A 17,626-nucleotide genomic window follows, 5' to 3' on the forward strand; every position below is an offset into this window, starting at 1 on the left:
GGCTGTTGAATGCTTGGTTACATGTGTTCAGTCACCGTGTCCTCGGTGTTGTTTCCAATCATCTGCATCAAATGATAGCATCTATGAAACTGGTGTAGGACAATAGGATTAAAACATACCATGATATTATCTTGTTATTCTATTCTAAACATGCATGTATAGCGTTCAGATTTTGGCTGTTACTGTCCTTTATTATTAAGTGCTTGACATAAATATGAGTGTAGTGAGGAATCAGAAAGCTAAATTCCGGATTAGTTTGCAAACTTTAATTCAAGTCCTAAAAGTTGACTATTTCTGAAATGGAAATTTAACATTTAATGGTAACCCCCCCCCCCCCAAACTTTTCAAGTATACTGACTCATTGTTAGCTGTGTTGCAGGCTTATCGGCTCGCCCTTGAATTATCTGCTGTCTCTACCCTGCTGTTCAGCACCGAAACACCTGAGCACTTTTCAGAGATGTCGTCTTTGTTTTATATACAGTGATTCAGCCATTGCTGCCACCATTGAAGGAGGGTATAAATGGTGTGACAGCTCTGAATTGAAGCAACTGTAATGAAAGAAAGACTGATTCTTCAGGCAAGGCAGTGATTCACTTAACCAGCAGAACATAAGGGCCCTTTTTCATGTGGCTGTGCAACAGAAGATTTCACCGAGGGAGCTGCCAATGCCTGTGGGTGTCTTGTAGGCGTTTGGCAGCCATAGAGGGATGTTATTGTCACATCTGGCAAAGTGGAGGTGCCAGCATACTGGAAAGCAGAGGTACAAGTTCAAAGCCTCACAGTATCTTCTTCCACACTCAGACCGTCAGCGAACTCTGTCACTAACTCGAGTGATAACAAGACCTCCTTACTAAGATTACATAGAACCATCTAGCAGCTAATCTGCATAAAGACTTGCTGGAATGCCTCTAAATCTCCTGTTGCGATGCCTACACAGAGTAGAGTTCACCTAAAATGAGAATGAGCCTGTGCTAAGAACGGACGTGAACACTGGTTTCATGAGCAGCAATGTGCTTAGGTATTTCCAATTATAGGGAATATGTCCAAGCAGCCCTCAGTAATTAAAGCCTAATCATGCTGGTGGATTCAGAGGAGCATCCTCATCAAGCTTTCATTAGTGTCCCTCCTTGTGATGCCCAGCAGCAACCAAACCCCCTTTAGAAGTGTTCGGATCCTCTGGTCCCAAGCCAAATCCTGTTATTTAGTGGTGTAAACAGTATACTATTATAAGTTATGTTGCAAATTCCATAGTATAATAGTAAAAGAAAAGAGGCTTTAAAATGTTCGAAAAAATAATTGAAACTAAGTAACTTTATTTATGTAGGACTCTTTAAGAGCAGAACATAAAAAGTGCTTCACAAAAGAAATAAAACATAAATAACAGACCTATATACAGCCTTAGGAAGATTAAGAGACCATGAAATAGGAATAAACTAAAATAAGAGTCAAATAGAAAAATTAGACTGTAAAAAATGCCTGTGAAATCCACAGTAATTTACTGTTTAAGTTCTTGTTAAGTGCCACAGAGAAGCAATGGAAAGCATTTTAACTCTTGAACAATCACACTCTGGCATGGTTGGTGCTCAGTGGCAGCATTTTGGACCGCTTGCAAACAATCCGGGGATGCTTTAGTGAGGCAGGTGACGATGCAGTTACACCTGATGACTCAAGACAGGAATGTGAATTATCCTCTCCAGCTCAGCACGTGATGCAATTGACCTGAGTTTGCAATGTCTCTGAACTGGAAAAAACAGGAAAGAATCAAACACAAAAACCAGCATCTTGAGAGAAGACAGAACACGGAAGCACTAGAGTCAAAACATATTAAACTTTGTTACACTCAGCAATAGAGTCTAACACACACACACACACACACACTCACTCACAAATGATGTACAAGAGCTCTGTTTTCAAAGCAGTCTCCCATTCCAACTGGCGCAGTGTAATGTGAATGCATCTGTATGTTTCGCCCCTCCAGCTCCTGAATGCTCTTACACTTCAGAGATGGTTTTGAATGAAACTACAGGCGAGATCTTGAGTTTGGGGAGAGAACGAGCAGCTGGATAGGCTGGTGGTCTTGTGCTCTGAGAGAGATCAACCGCAGCACCGTGTGAGAGCACCTGGCTCTTCGATATGCTGCCTGTTTGACAGACAGCACAGACACCTGGAAGCCCAGTGAGAGAGCACAGTGTAAAAGCCACTGCTGCTCTACAGGGCCATGCATTATGCAGAAAGCTCTCTGTCTCTGTCTCTGTGTGTCTCTCTGTCTCTCTCTCTCTCTCTCTCTCTCTCTCTCTCTGTCTCTTTCTCTCTCTCTGGCTCTCTCTGCCCCCCTGCTCTGCGGTAAAAATAGATCAACACACCCGAGTGTTCAGCTCTTTTTTATGCTTCTCACTTTCCCTTGGATCTCACCAGGTGCAGCGGCTGCTGTCTCCCGCCTCGCTTTTCTTTGCCTGAATGTTTGCGAATGTGTGTGTGTGTGTGTGAGTTTAAACACGCATGTGTTTGCACACACTTCTGAGAGCATGCATGAAGCATGTGTGCATGTCAACCAGGGCAAGACTGTTTTATCAGTTTGCTGCTTTTAATAAAAGTGGAAAAGCGGGACACTAGTCTTGGAGTGGTGTTTCTGACTGCTATGCTGGGACAGAGAATGTGATTTTATCACTCAGGGATGTGGGGGCATGATGTTTAAAAACCTTGCATTTAATCCTAAACTATAAGGCCAAAAGTATATGGACTCACCACACTTCTGTGTTCTTCTTGGTGTGGGGCTTTTGACAATTAATGCTGCAGCATACAATGAAGACAACAGTGTGCTTCAAATGTAGGCAGATAAAATAGCAGATAAATATCCACAAGAAAATCAACCAAATCCAAAATGTTTATACCAAACTTAATTAAGTTTTTTTGTTTAATTGCATGCATGCATATTTGCATCAGCATCCTGCCTGCACACATGTGTAAATGTCTCCTGTTGCTGAGTGCAGAGGCTCCCAGAAGACTCATTGATCCGTGTCCATGACCACAGAGGGCTCTGACTCCTCCCTGATTGCCATTCCACTGCTAATTAAACAGTCCTGCTTAACGAGTTCACGATGATAACAAGGTTGGAAGAAAAGGTCACCCTATCACGCTCACTTCAACTGGACATCGTCAATAACGATCCTGCCTGGGAGCACAGGTACAGCCACACGCACACACACACACACACACACGCACATCATCCAAAAGATAAAACAGGACTCAAAGCACGTATGCTCTTGTATTTAGAAAGACAGATGAATCAGAATGTTGGTGCAGAATTGCCTTCTTTTGTGCTCGTCAGGCTTGTATAAGCTTTCAGAACTTGATGAGGTTGAAGCGTCTCTCTAGCTTACTATTCAGAAACGGCATATTTATCTTTTTTGCCATGAAGTTTTCTTTTCTTTCTTTCTCTTTGAATTATCGCCCTTTGAAATAGCATTTAGACCCTTGTAGAACAGCAGAATTCTCTACTGAAACTCAGAATAAAATAAAATTCACTAAAATTCATTTAATGTGTTAGCAGCACTTTGTGGGTACTGGTGGTTTTTACATGTTTCACACCATTAACTATACATTTACATTACCCATAACCATTTCAAACCATACAATTAAATTTTTAAAACACATTTTTGAGTCATGAAAACCAACCTGTACAGAGAGAATTGTATTGGTTTTCAGCAGAAACACGAGTTATAAATTTTAGTGTCATACCACTAACACAGATAGAGAGCAAGAAAATAAAATAAGAGCAATAAAAATAAAAGATTGCCAACCATTTATTCTCAACAGAGAAATCTCCCTCGCCTTGACATTACACACAGGAGGTTTCGTCCATAGCGTGGTGCATACTGACACATTATTGATTAGTGCAGTTGTATATTACTCCCAGATAAGCAGTCAAGCAGAGGACCCCTCATTACACTTCAGAACCTGAATATTTCCCTGTACCACAGTGTGGAAGTAAGTATTAGCCTTTAGTACTGTACTGACCGTACTGTCGTTCTTCTCCTCAGAGGTGAGGCCTGATGGTCCATCACTGCTGGCCAGTGAGGAACTGCTGTGCATCAGGGTACATGACAGGGTCTGGAGGGGGTGATGATGATTAAGAAAACATGGACATGCAAATTTGCTTAGATATTACTCAGTTTTCTCATCCTGCAATACAGAATGACCTTTGTCCATAAAAGGAAAGTGCTTTTGCTGTATTTTTCAGGCAAGCCTGTGGATATCCAGAGACACACACACCCAAGCCAGACCCACAAACACACGACCTATATATACTATCTGGCCTTCTCATCATTTATCTTACGGTGGCAGAATCAGGATAGATTGGTTCAATTAGACTGGCCTTTAATGTAATCTGTTTAATCCATTTCTATCATCAAAGCCAATACCTTCCTCTCTGCTCGGAGTGTGGGATTAGCCCTCCAAGTGCATCTCTGAGCCAGCGTCTCGGCTATAAAAATGCAGCCTCGGAGTCACCCAGATCTCCGAGATGTTTGTTCTTTACAACTGGCCGTGGAGAAAACAGAGCGTCTCAAGTGAAGTTTTAACGGGTAAAGATTTAAGATCTTCATATCCTGCCAGAGATTGCAGACGCTGTTTGACTCAATGCACAGTGCCACAATAAAAAGACAGGGAGGATTTGGCTCTTCCTTTCTCTTTCTCTTTAAAAATTGCCAAGCTGCTCTCACATTTGTGAGAGAAAAATCTCAATCTCAACAAAATTGTTGTTCCTTTGCAAAATTTGTGTGTGCATTTTTTTATTGCATTACTAAAAGCAACCCTTTTTACTTTGTCATTTGAAAAAATTCAAGCAACATTGTGAGAACATAATATTTGCTGACAGTATTTGACATTTATAAAAATATTGATTGCTGCCATTTTCAGAACAACTGATGAAAGGATCTTCAGAGCTCCAATTTCTGCAGCTGTCTGATTTGAAGGTTTTTGTGCTACCTTATTGAAAAAGTGTGTTTAAGAACCCAAGGGCCTGTGAAACCTTTTCAAAAGCCATGACAAATTTATTCCCCACAAAAAAATGCATGGCTGTCAATGTGGCAACAAGACTGTTTTCTAAATTCATGGATTTCATTCCAACAGCTGCAATCTGCTTTTACCTGCTGAGATTTCCGCAGGGAAGTGGGATTTTATTCTCAATACGCATCTATTCATCCCCCTACCCTGCATGTCTCTGTACTCACACTGTCAGAAGAAAGAGGAAAATGATGCAAAGGTATTTACTACTACATGTCTATTTCTGGCTGAAATAGACTGAAATGCATTTTAAATAAATATACAGTAGACACTTGGTGCATAATGTAACGTGTTCTTACACGTTGTTTTCCTTTATCTGTAATTTCTGACATGATTACATTTGACTATTTATTTTTTTTTTAACCAGTTTGGAAACCAGAAGCTGTTTGTTGTAAAAATCATGATGTTTCCCTGCACTTGCCTTCATGACAAAAAGCAGCTTGAATAAAGTATTTCTAATATTTTATACTCCTGTTGTGGATTACCTGTGCGATTGCCTTTCAGGAGTGTCCCTGGTGCAGCATTAGCAGCACCGCTCGTCACAGTCGATGGAAGCACGTAGCTCTTTTTACTGTGTGAGAAAAGCCTGCAGATAGTGAAGCGAGACATGAGGCTGCTTGTCTGAGTCCATTGACTTTGTGTTTTTAATGTCTTCTGTGCGTGTGTGCGGAAATGCGTGAGGACACTGAAATAAGGCTTGGTGGTATGGACTCAGTGATAAAATGGTTATGTCTGGGGAGGCTCATGCGCACACACACACACACACACGCACGCACACACACACACACAGAGCAGTGGACAGGGCTTGACTTGAGTGCAGCTGACAGTTTTGATCAAAGCTGATTGATTGGATGACACAAGGCTGGGCTGCACATAGCAACATGGTAGGGTTAAGGGTTGGGGCTCCTGCGGCGTCTGAGGACACCCTGCACTCCCACTGCCCACCCTTTGTTGACACAAACCCTCCTGCAAACCATATCTGACAGAGGATATTGATCCGGCGAACGGGAAGGATCAATGCTTGTTGATTGGGCAGAAAATACAGGGCGAAGAATGGCTACCCAGGTTCAGGACTGTTTAGGGGATCCCATCTTCAGTCCCTTCAAAATATACTTCATACATACAATCATTAATCAAAAACAGGTCTTTTTATTTTACTAAACTGCTTATAAAACAGACAAGCTTTAGATTGGTTGGTATGATCATTTTTTTAGCCCAAAGCTGATGTTTAAGGACGGCAAAGAAACCATGCAATGGGAGAGTTCAATAAAGGAATAAATTGATGATCTCAGTGCCCCAATCAATGAGGAATATTGATATTATTATTGACAAGGAATTATTTCTAACATGTGACTTGCAAAGCATTCCCACACTCATGCAGCTGTTTCCTTTTCAGCACCAAGCGTCACATCTGTGCAATTACTGCCATCTGCTGCTGTTGGCAAACAAATGCACCTGCAAAAATCTAGATTTAGATCATCTAAATTCAAATTTATTTTAAAATATTTCTTGATATGCAGGGCACAGCTCTCTTGTGGTCTTCTAAACCTACACACTGGCTTCATTATATACCATTTAGTTATGCCATATGTATTATTGAAGTTCAAACTTTGCATTGCTTAAAATCAGCTTCAGATTTTCTTTCATCAGGTTGAACAAAGTAGTCCTTGTAAAACTAGGGTCATAGCTGCTCTAAAGGATCTAGTATTTAGGGGTAAAATGGATTCTGCCTTCCTACTGGTCCAGAAACTGAAACAAATGGACAAATGGAGGCTGGACGTCTTTCTAATGATCTCAGGAACAAGTGAGATATTAACCCTCAGCCAAAAGACTAATCGTTAACTTCTGGGCCTCCGCCTGCCTGTGGCTGAATGTTAGTCTGCTAATCTTCACCTGAATTCATTAATCAGCATCAACAACTGCTGAAATGTAACTTTGAATACCATTACAGTCTCAGGCATTAATCAGAAAAGCCAAACATTGCTTGACTAAGCTTAACTGTTGAGGGCTTTTGCTGCTTTGATAATATAACCACCATTAATTCCCCCCCTGCCACTGACAGGAGAGAACGGCCCAGCAAGCAAAATATATGGAGGAGAATTGCTGAGCCATAACTTTAATGTGGATTTTAAAAAGTCATTGTATTTAATTACTATGACAGTTTGGGAAGATTTACACACAGTTCTGCTGTCTGCCTCTGGAAAGATTGGACTTGTGTTTTGTCTTGTGTGGTCTGAAAGGAGGACAGAAAGTCATTTCAGGTTTTAGTTAATTTACTGCTTTATTTTTCCTCAACTATTTCCATCCATACATCCATTTTCCCACCACTTATTCAATATTAACTTTTAATTGTACTTTGCTGAAATGAACTTACTACTTCATGACTAGGGGGAGAGAAATCCGCTTGCTTCCAAAATGTCCATCCAAGTAAACTGTGCTGCTAAATGTAAACGGAGTTGTAGTTAGGACTTATGTCATCCCGAGGGAAACTGGTGTGCCGCAGTTACAGTAAGAAGCGGGAAAAGAGGAGTTTAAATCACAAATGGACAAGTTCAAATTATAAATATGCATGAGAAGTGGCATATTGCTTTGTATATACAGTAGCAAATCAGGTACATGTCCATGGTATTGCATGTCCCATAAGTGCACATCATGTTCCAGAAATCCAGGAGTTGTAGAAATTGTAATCCATGCAGGCAGTAATCCTGAGAGACAGCGAGAGATTCAAACAAAGAGAGCTGAAGTGCATGCTGAAGCCACTGCAGCCCCCTTGAACCTGCTGTCCATCTCTCGACGTGAGGTCGATGAAGTTTGATTCTGTGATGCATCGTGCACGTTAACGGTCTCTTTGTTAAGATGCTCCTGTGGGTGTGGAGAAGGTGACAGCCGTTCACTCCATGATGCTCCACTTTTTCTGCAGCATCCTCCTCTCTGACAACACCACCAACGAACCAGGCTCCACCCCCTGGACAGAGTCAGCCATGACTACGAGCTTGTTGGTACAATAATAAGTTGTGTGAGAACAGATGGAAATAAACGTGCAGGACCTCTGAATGTCCTGAATCTGAGAGACTTTGTCACTTTCCCCTGATACACTCTCATATTGGTCATGTTATTCACTAAAACTGATTGTACGAATCAGTTCCATTTTCATGCTAAAAAGAGCATTTATTAGTTTAAATTGCATTAAGAGTAAAGAATTTTCTGCTGACATGGGACTTCCTGGCATTCCCACACTCTCATCAGCTCAGTCCTTTTTGCCACCCTCAGCACCATACCTGTGAATTCACTGCCATCTGCTGCTATTTGCAAGTAAATGCATTTGGAAAAAAATTTGAGTTCTGATAAAGCATTTCTTTTCGTAGCATTTGGAAGACACATCCTTTTTCATTAGTCATAACTGCAGCACTTTTGTTGCGCTATTGTGTAATATTTACTTTCATTTCTCTTCACAAGGGATTCGTGGCTCTATTTATGGTCACCCAGACGTCCTGACAGGAAATTAATCTAAAGTAATAAACTGTGAAATCAGTTGATGCTTTAATAGCATGATGGCATACTTTTCTTTTGTTTGTTTGGCAGCGCTTCAGATAGGAAGGAGAGTTTTATTCCAAGCAGTTAATGTATAACTTGGCTGTTCAAAAAGGGACAAGCTCATAGTGTAGAGGATTTGACCAGGTAGCCGCTTTGATAGCCACAAGCACTTTGACACAAACCATGGCTGTACGTCTCTTTGAAGGCAGAGATCATGCTGCTGCTTACAGGCGGTACAGAGTGGCACCTCTTGAATTAATCGACAGGATTATGAACTACATGGAGAAAAAGGTAAGTGTGTGTGTTTCTAGATTTTTAACAAGCTGCAACATGCTTAAATGTGTATTGTGCTGTTTTATTTGCCTATGTTATCTAACTGGCTAATCAAACCAGTCTGTCTTCCAAAGGTTCAGAAGCAAACATACTGAAAGGTAAACTTTTTATTTCTTTTTAGACACCAAAACAGTTCAACCTTGCAGTGGACGTGGGCTGTGGCTCAGGCCAAGGGACAACCCTATTGGCCCCATACTTCACCAAGGTTGTTGGAACAGATGTCAGTCCCGCTCAGGTGGAGGCAGCACTGGCCAATAGCAACCCTCCAAATGTATCATACAGGTGACATGTGGGCAAGGTGTAGATCAGCTTAGTAAGGGTGGAGCACAGTGGTGCAGCATAAACTGGAAATCCTCAAGTCTCTCTCTCTCTCTCTCTCTCTCTCTCTCTCTCTATCTATCTCTCTCTCTCTCTATATATATATATATATATGAAATAAAACATACATATGTATAGACTTGAGGTTTTCCATGTTTTATATTTTTATATTCCCTGCCCCATTGTTGTGCCTGCTTCAACCCCAGGCAGTGTCCAGCAGAAGAGCTGCCGTTCGCTCCAGGTGAGGTGGACCTCGTGACAGCCATGACGGCAGCTCACTGGTTCGACCACCAGAAGTTCCTCCGGGAAGCCAACAGGGTGCTGAGGCCTGGAGGCTGCCTGGCTCTATTGAGCTACACCATGGACATGGAGCTGGAGTATGGGGACCTCTCCAATACACTCAATGACATCTGCAAAGAGGTGCATCCAAAATCTAAAACTTTATACACATAGTGTGTGGTGGGCACTATTGTATAAGCCCAATGAACTCTCCACTGCAGTGCAAATCTGTGGATTGGAGACCACTTCAAATTTAAATTTCCCACTGACACTAACAATGAGGTGAAGATATAGAAGAATTAAAAATTCATATTTTTTTAATTTGTGAAATGAAAACATGACTTTTTCTTTTACTGATCAGTTTTATGCTGCACTGCTTCCTTTCCGTGATCCCTATCTGGGACCGAGCTCAGTGAAGATCTACTCAGACATGTTTGACTCCTGCTCATACTCAGACAAAGAGTGGTGAGTGTTTCAGATTTTTTTATTTACATCCAAGTTGCATTTCATATGTGATATACACTCTGACGTCTGGGAGTTATGTGGCACAGAGCAGCTTAAACTTGAGCAGCTGGGGGTCAAGAGTCTTGCTCGAGGGCACCTCTATATAGTCTTGGGGGGGAAGGATAGATTTCCCCAAAACATTAACCACTCAAAGGTTACATTCACCCTAATTTCAACATATATAGATGATTTCATTTTCTTTTTTTTCTCCAGGAATGAGTGTTTCAGGCTGAAAAGGATCTTGCCGGTGACTGGATACATTGGCATGGTAGAGACCTTCTCCAACTACCAGAAACTGCAAAAAAAGGACCCCAATGAGGCTAAACGTCTTTCTATTGACATCAGGAACAAGTGAGATATGAACCTCCAATTCATTCACGAATCCAGTTGTTAACATCTGGGCCTGAGCTCTCACCTCCTCCTGCCTGTGGCTGAATGTGGATCTGCTCGTCTTCACCTGAATTCATTAATCAGCATCAACAACTGCTGAAATGTAACTTTGAATACCATTACAGTCTCAGGCATTAATCAGAAAAGCCAAACATTGCTTGACTAAGCTTAACTGTTGAGGGCTTTTGCTGCTTTGATAATATAACCACCATTAATTCCCCCCCTGCCACTGACAGGAGAGAACGGCCCAGCAAGCAAAATATATGGAGGAGAATTGCTGAGCCATAACTTTAACGTGGATTTTAAAAAGTCATTGTATTTAATTACTATGACAGTTTGGGAAGATTTACACACAGTTCTGCTCTCTGCCTCTGGAAAGATTGGACTTGTGTTTTGTCTTGTGTGGTCTGAAAGGAGGACAGAAGACTTTGGGGTTTTAGTTAATTTATGACTATACTTTACTTTTTACTGCTCTTTACTACTAATTTCTTTCTCTTTAGATCCTATTAAACCACTCCGTCTCTTCTTGTCTTCCTGTGTCTTCCATCTCAGGTTGCTGTCTGCCATGAAGGCGTCCTCTCCTGACACTGAAGTTACAGTGGTTGTGAAGTATTTCTACTGGTTGGCACGTAAACCTTGATCTTTCTACCTGGATCGATCCAGCAAACAGGTGTTTCTTAACTTTCTGCCTTGTGACCTCTTTAAACAAACCGAAGTCTAACTGGGACCCTTAGTACTGTGTGTCTCTCAGTTGTGATATGAATAAGTCATTCCTCATTGTAATCCAAGCACCATGTGGTTTCCTTCTGCAGCTCTGCACATGACAGTAAAATCAGCAGTTTACTTCTGTTCCTTAAGCACAAAGTGATTTGGCTTAATAAAAACCCTGACCTCTTTGTCCAAAACTCCTTCTTTTCTCTTATTAATTTTCTTCTCCTTTCCAGTCAGCTGAGAAGAAGAGAGCCTCTGTTTTGTCATCTCTCTCTTCTAAATTCACAGCAATAATTCATCCAAGTCACTGGTGCCTCCCTGAGAGCCCCCCTCTCCACTGTTATTTATGTGTTCACAGATTGTTTAGGGCCATGAGAACAGAAGGTAATTAAGACATGTGGCCTCCAAATCCCCTGAATCTCAATGACTTTGTTGCTTTCCCCTGTCAAACTTTGACACTCTCATATTGCTTGACGTTATCAACTAAAAATGATGTTTGGAAACATTCATTTTTTATTCCAAATGGGGAGCTTGTAACATATTATTTTATTAAGGTCAACCTACTGCATGCAACTGTTTCACTGTGCTGTTCATACATTCGTATTAACACAATCTCACAACACTAAGTGCTCAAACAAAACAAACATAAATCACATGCTCACGCTCTGTCTGTCAGGAGTCCTTATGTATTTACAAGCCTTAAGTCCGAACCCAGAGGCCAGTCTCTATAAAACCCCCTCTGTGCGTTTACTCCTCCACACCACGAGGGCAGTCATGAGCAGCGTAATCAGCACCGGCACTGTGATGAACGGGGCGAGGATGCTGCTCGGTGGGTCGTGGAGGAGCCGACCAGTAAGAGCGCATTCGTGGAAGTAGAGCCGGTGAATCTCCATGAAGAAGCGGTCGACGATCCGGTTTGGCCAGAAGCAGTCCACCCTTAAGGCCACCTGGTATGTGCAGTTTGTCAGTCCCTCATAGATCCTGCAGAGGGCGACAACACACAGACAAATCTAAGTGTTTCAGGAGAAACTTGATCCACTTCTCACATGCCAAGACAAACATGGACTGTCATGAGCCCATATTTCCATGATGGGCTAATCATTATCTCAGAAATAGACTCAGCAGATTCAGATAGTCTCTGGAGATCTGGAGTCTTTGAAACGTCCTTTCAGAGAGGGATCAGGGACTCCTGTTGGTAGGAAAAAAGGCAAACGAATGTCTAGAATTACCAGTGGGTTTAACACAGCTAAATATAACTGCTAGGTGGTAGAGGGCAGGGGAAATGGAGATGCATACCAACAGGGTAGCGCCCTCATGCAGCACTGCCCCATCCATACCAGGACAGATTCTGCTCCAGATGGCCCTTGTGTCTAACTGCATAGCTGTAGGCTCAGTGGGCAAGTGGTGGGAAAGCCAAATACCTTAAAGGACAAGTCCACCCAACTTAAATGTTTTTTCCTTTTTCTGAGAGGTGCAGATTATTGTTTAGTGTGTCAATTCTCTTTATTATTTTCAGGTCAGACAACATAAGCTGTAAAATGACAGTTCAATCATCCAGAATGACATGACATGTTACATTTTTGGTAAGGGACATATTAGTTTTGTGGAGGGTCACTGAATAAAACTATGATGTAAATAAGAATAAGAATGCTTTTGTTCTATTTGCTGCATATGACTTTCTGGCTTCAAGTCGCAATGGATACAAGCATGGATACCATGATTGGTATGTAGTGGTATTATGTGTGTGTGAGCTTCTGACCGTGTGTGTGTTTGTATTTGAAAGTGCTGTTGGATTTTTCTCGGGACTTAAATGCTTCGAAGAGCCAACTATCATCACCTGGAGCTGTTTCAGGAGCTTTCAGTACTGCAGCTGTAAGAGCTACCATCTGGATTAGATTTTAGAAAATGGGGGTTAAAGTTAACGATAGATGAGGACTGAGCCTCATACTTGTGGTGGTGATGAAATTTGGACTTGAATAAATTTTCAAGGTTGGTGTTCAGCCATCTTAGTACCTAAACACAAATATGTGTGTTGAGCAGCCACTCAGTTAAAGTGTTTTGGACTAAAGATAAGACAAGAGTCAAGAGACACTGGAGTGTTTTTATTGCTCTGAGCAATGCAGTGTGTGTGTGACTAACACCATCCTGTTCTTTATAAAAATACATTTTGTTTCTAAACTAGCAAGGAAGTCTTGCAGTCTTGCAGGGAAGCTGGAAACATGCACAGTATTTACACCCACACCATCACAGGCTACTTTCATGAACAAAAAGAAGTTTTTCTTCAGTCATCTTTAAGGTGAATCCATAAAAGAAAGAAGGACATGATCAGCAAATAATGAGAGTGTACAGAGCACAGTCAGAGAGTTTGAGAGAAGAGACTGCCAGATCTAATACTTGTAGGTGAAAGGACTCAAACAGATGACTGTGTGTTGTATCCCATTGAAATACAGCTGGAAATAACACTGAGTAAGTCAAAAACGTATTCACTGTCATTACAAACTGTTGTATCATCTCAGTCTGATGTTTTTTCTCTTTGTTTTGCACTAGTAAGAGGTAATTAGCCTCACTTAACCTGGTTCAAATGACTAGAGTTAAATGATGAAAGCATGTTTATTCAGTGGCTATCTGAGCAGCATTCAGTAACAATGCAGTGGATAAAAACCACCGTGGAAGCTTTTAGTTTCGCTTTCAAGGACAAACCACTTTACTTTCATAAATAATCAACCCTTTTTCTCTTCCGCTTGGCAGACGATGTGCTTTGGACTCCGATGAACTTGGAACTGATTTGTGGTGCTGGATGGCCTGATGTGATACCTGGAATTGACATTTCTATATTTACTGCTGTGCATGTTATGTTTGGATGTCACCTGAATGACAAAATGACAGTCACCATATGTCTATAGTGTGACTTTGATGAGAAATAGACAAATTATTCAAGCATTTTCAAAAACAAAGCATGGATTTTGGTGAGTGTTTAGCTTCACAGATACTTTGTAGTTTTTGAACAATCACATGACTAATTAAATTTATTCACATGCTGTGTTGTGATTTATGAAGTTGTTAAGAGTCAAGCACAACGTTTAACATGAGTTTAGAGCCACATGAGTTTAGTGCACCGTTTTGAAACAAACCCAACTTATTAGATTTTTATTTTCAAAGTCTCTAAATTGGATTTCATCCACACACAAGCCTTTTTTGTGTATTTCTACATTACTATTCTGCATGGTTTATTTATCTATTAGCTCTCCAGAGGGCCTCGATGATGGCGTCAAACACTGTTGCTAGGAGGTTCGTGACGCAACTGCAAACCCCTCTATGTGCCTGTACAAATCTTTTATGATAGGTTACATTTGCACACAGACACACACACTCACACAAACAAAAAAACAGCACCATCACCAATTATGTGCTGCTGGACCAAGAGAGGACAGCAAGCCAGGAGGGAAATCACAGATCTGACAGTAGCTTTCTCCTGTGGGCCTCTCAGCTCTTTTCGCCCTCCTGTCTGACTCATCCTCTGACTGACAGTGTTTAGGAAAGGACTGCTCGGAGACACCATCGAACACACAGACACACAAAATATCATGCACAACAGATACAGTTAAAGGCTGTGACCAAGCATTGCGGTGAGTGGAAACACAGGCTGGAGTTGGTGATGGCCATAAGGCAAACAGCCATGAGGGCGGACTGAAGAGCAACATATTGTGGGGAGGATAAAGTCAAGGCCGACAGCGTCAGTCCTCTTCACACCACCAGGGAGAATGGGAAATAAACACTTACATCTGATGTGGTGTGCTGCATGTAATACATTCATTTATTATAAATTTTTTAGTCCTTTCCTTGCATAACAAAAGTTCTATTTCACTGATTAAATAGTAAAACTGATTGTTTTCCTAAACCACATTATTGCCGATAAGGAGGCTTTGCAATGTGAAATGTGTGTCCAGACTGACCCTGGGTGTATCATTTGACAGCTCTAACAATCATACCAGTCTAAGAGGTGGATGAGACTGACATAATGCCTGAAAGGGTTTACATCCTGAAGTTCAGGATTTGATTCTCTGACAACATGCTCTGAACAGGAACCAAATGAAGCAGAGAGTCAGTTCAGGCAGAGCACTGAAGATGAGCCGGTTGACATGACCTGCTTTATTCATGCTTTCACTGGTTCATTCATTAGCTCATTCATGATCACTCACTCCATGGTGTCCGGCCAGCTGCACCACAGGGCTCTGTCCAGTCCGCCCATGTCTAACTTGAACTTGTTGAGACACAGATCGTGGATCGTCCTCTCGTAGAGACCCCTGTTGCAGCCAGACACTGATGGAAGGACTAGAGCTGAAGTGGACGAGAGACAGAAACGAAACAAAAAGCATTAATGGAGTTATAATTATGAGAATAGGTTGGGGGGAAGGGGCTGCAACTTGGGGATCATTTAATTTCAGTGAGTGGGGAGCAAAACTCTGCATCATTGTCAAGATACAAAAGATTTTACAAAGCGCCACAGAGGTTATCGGCTGCGTTCAGTTCTTGATAATTAGGAATAAGTCTGTACAACAAACAAGGTTGTGTCCTGGCAGTGGTTATTCCTAACAGACCATTTTCTTCCCTATTAGGCTCTTACTTTCACCAAGAAAAGATTTTAATTTGCAGCCTGAGTCCCAATCCCATTTGTTTACTTCAGAGATGTGTGCAAACAGCCTTGTTACGCGGAGGCAGTCCGCAGCTGTCCCCCTGGACTCGGAGCTGAATGTATCACCACTGAGCAGTACAGTGGGAGAGGGAGCTTAAGCTGGCGGAAGAGGACCCGTGTGGAACAAACAGGTTGTTGTTGTGATGGTAGAAACGTGGTGGATCTCAGCCTGTGCCGGCCTGATAAGGGCCAACTGTGTGCCCATTATGTTTGCTCTGTCTCATCTGGCTCTGGAGGCTGTGAAACACTCAAAGGAAGACTGAATGTGTCGACAAGGGGATGTCAAAAAGAGATGCTCCTGAAAGAAAAATGTGAAAAAACGGTGGAGGCCCTTCACGTTTTCAAACAGACGCTTGAGGTGCTTCAAGGCAAAACTGAAGTGAGGAGAAAAAGCATTGAACACTGGAAAAGCTGAGCATTTAAATGGTAATTTTGCAAAAATGAAGCATCTATTAGCTTGTTTATCATACACAGACTTGTAAAGATGTTATGTTTAACCCGTCTGCCACTCTGTTCGCACAGAGAAATCTGATATATAAACTTTCTGCTAACCAGCACTATATTCACAGACCGTTTTCGAGGAAAATCGACAGCAGTTTATTGACTTACTGCCTTCAAGTTTGTCCACATTTTGGTCAAAGGAAACACCCACCAGCCTGGCAGAAATCACAAATTCTGCCTGTCAATCTTGGACTCAGTAGTTCTTCATTTTAAAAGTGAAGCGTTATCTACTGAGCTCAGATGTCACTCATGTTCAGTCAGCTGCTGTGCTGCTCAGCATGAGGGCCTCGTTTTCGCATGCTCCCGTTCATGTGGGGGCGAAAGCGATGCCGGGCGACAGAGAGGAGGGTGCTGAACACATCCTGGCAACCAGAGCAACCAATATTCTACTTTTGATACCTTAGACATATTTTGCTTATAACACTCAAGCATTTTTCTCAAGTATAAGTATTTTTACTGTGTGGTACTGCAACTTTTATTCAAGTAAATAACTTGAATACACTCTATACCTTTGACCCATGCTCAAAATGAAAACATAGAAAGCCTAAAGACAAGAGTGATCTTCCATGGATCTCATTGCTTTTTAATGTGTAAATAAAGGAATATAAATAAAATAATGTGACTAAGCAACAGTGAAAAACAGCTTCTTTACAAAACTTCCCAAATATCGAAAATCAACCCTATACAATAACCACAAGTTATTTACCTAAAAAAAAAAAAACAAAAAAACAAAAACAAAAGTACTAGTTCAGTTTAGCCAATCAGAAGAGTTATAGAATTTACTCCCGCAAACGCTCACCTGCTGTCAGCAACACAAGCCCTGTTTTCAGGAGCGACGCGCTCTCCGGAGCCATGCTGTATGCCAACTCGGAGACTTTTTATTCCCTGGAGATCAGCTGCACATATCTCATTCTTCCTCCAGAATTCCAACCAAAGCCATCGATTCAGGAGCTGCACCACGACGTAACGAATTCATTCAAAGCAACTCACGGCATACGGTCAGCAAGGACTGTGAGTAAAAAGCCCCTTGACCTTCCAGAGCGGCAATCTCCTTCCCTCGCCACAGCCCTAATCATAGACGCTGAGCCTGTCATCTGATCCACTTGTCCTGCTGCTTACAGTGTGGAGCTGCTCTCACAGGGGACAAAACAAAGTCACACACCAAAATTAGCAGCAGTCTTAATGAATCCAGGGAATCATTACAAGAAAAAAGTCACCCTGTGATGTATGGCCCTAATTCACAGTCATGTTATGCAAATATAAAAGCATATGGGAATAGTAGGCCACTTAAGATGCAAT

At 41.7% G+C, this 17,626-nt stretch overlaps 2 protein-coding genes across 2 annotated transcripts; one reads left to right on the forward strand and one right to left on the reverse strand.

Moving 5' to 3' along the window:
- Positions 1 to 8,682: 8,682 nt before the first annotated feature.
- Positions 8,683 to 11,327, forward strand: LOC124055764 (putative methyltransferase DDB_G0268948). Its single transcript, XM_046382879.1, has 6 exons — positions 8,683 to 8,889; positions 9,053 to 9,213; positions 9,456 to 9,669; positions 9,890 to 9,993; positions 10,246 to 10,383; positions 10,975 to 11,327. The coding sequence occupies exons 1-6, from the start codon at positions 8,782 to 8,784 to the stop codon at positions 11,060 to 11,062; spliced, it is 813 nt and encodes a 270-aa protein (XP_046238835.1). The 5' UTR covers positions 8,683 to 8,781; the 3' UTR covers positions 11,063 to 11,327.
- On the reverse strand, positions 9,997 to 17,406 carry LOC124055766 (receptor activity-modifying protein 1-like). Its single transcript, XM_046382880.1, has 3 exons — positions 17,127 to 17,406; positions 15,333 to 15,471; positions 9,997 to 12,114 (listed from the first exon to the last, which is right to left on the reverse strand). Exons 1-3 carry the CDS (start codon positions 17,179 to 17,181, stop codon positions 11,859 to 11,861), a joined length of 450 nt encoding a protein of 149 aa, XP_046238836.1. The 5' UTR covers positions 17,182 to 17,406; the 3' UTR covers positions 9,997 to 11,858.
- Between the last annotated feature and the right edge of the window lie 220 nt (positions 17,407 to 17,626).

This window comes from Scatophagus argus, chromosome 24, assembly GCF_020382885.2.
Source record: "Scatophagus argus isolate fScaArg1 chromosome 24, fScaArg1.pri, whole genome shotgun sequence".
NCBI classification, from domain to species: Eukaryota; Metazoa; Chordata; class Actinopteri; family Scatophagidae; genus Scatophagus; species Scatophagus argus.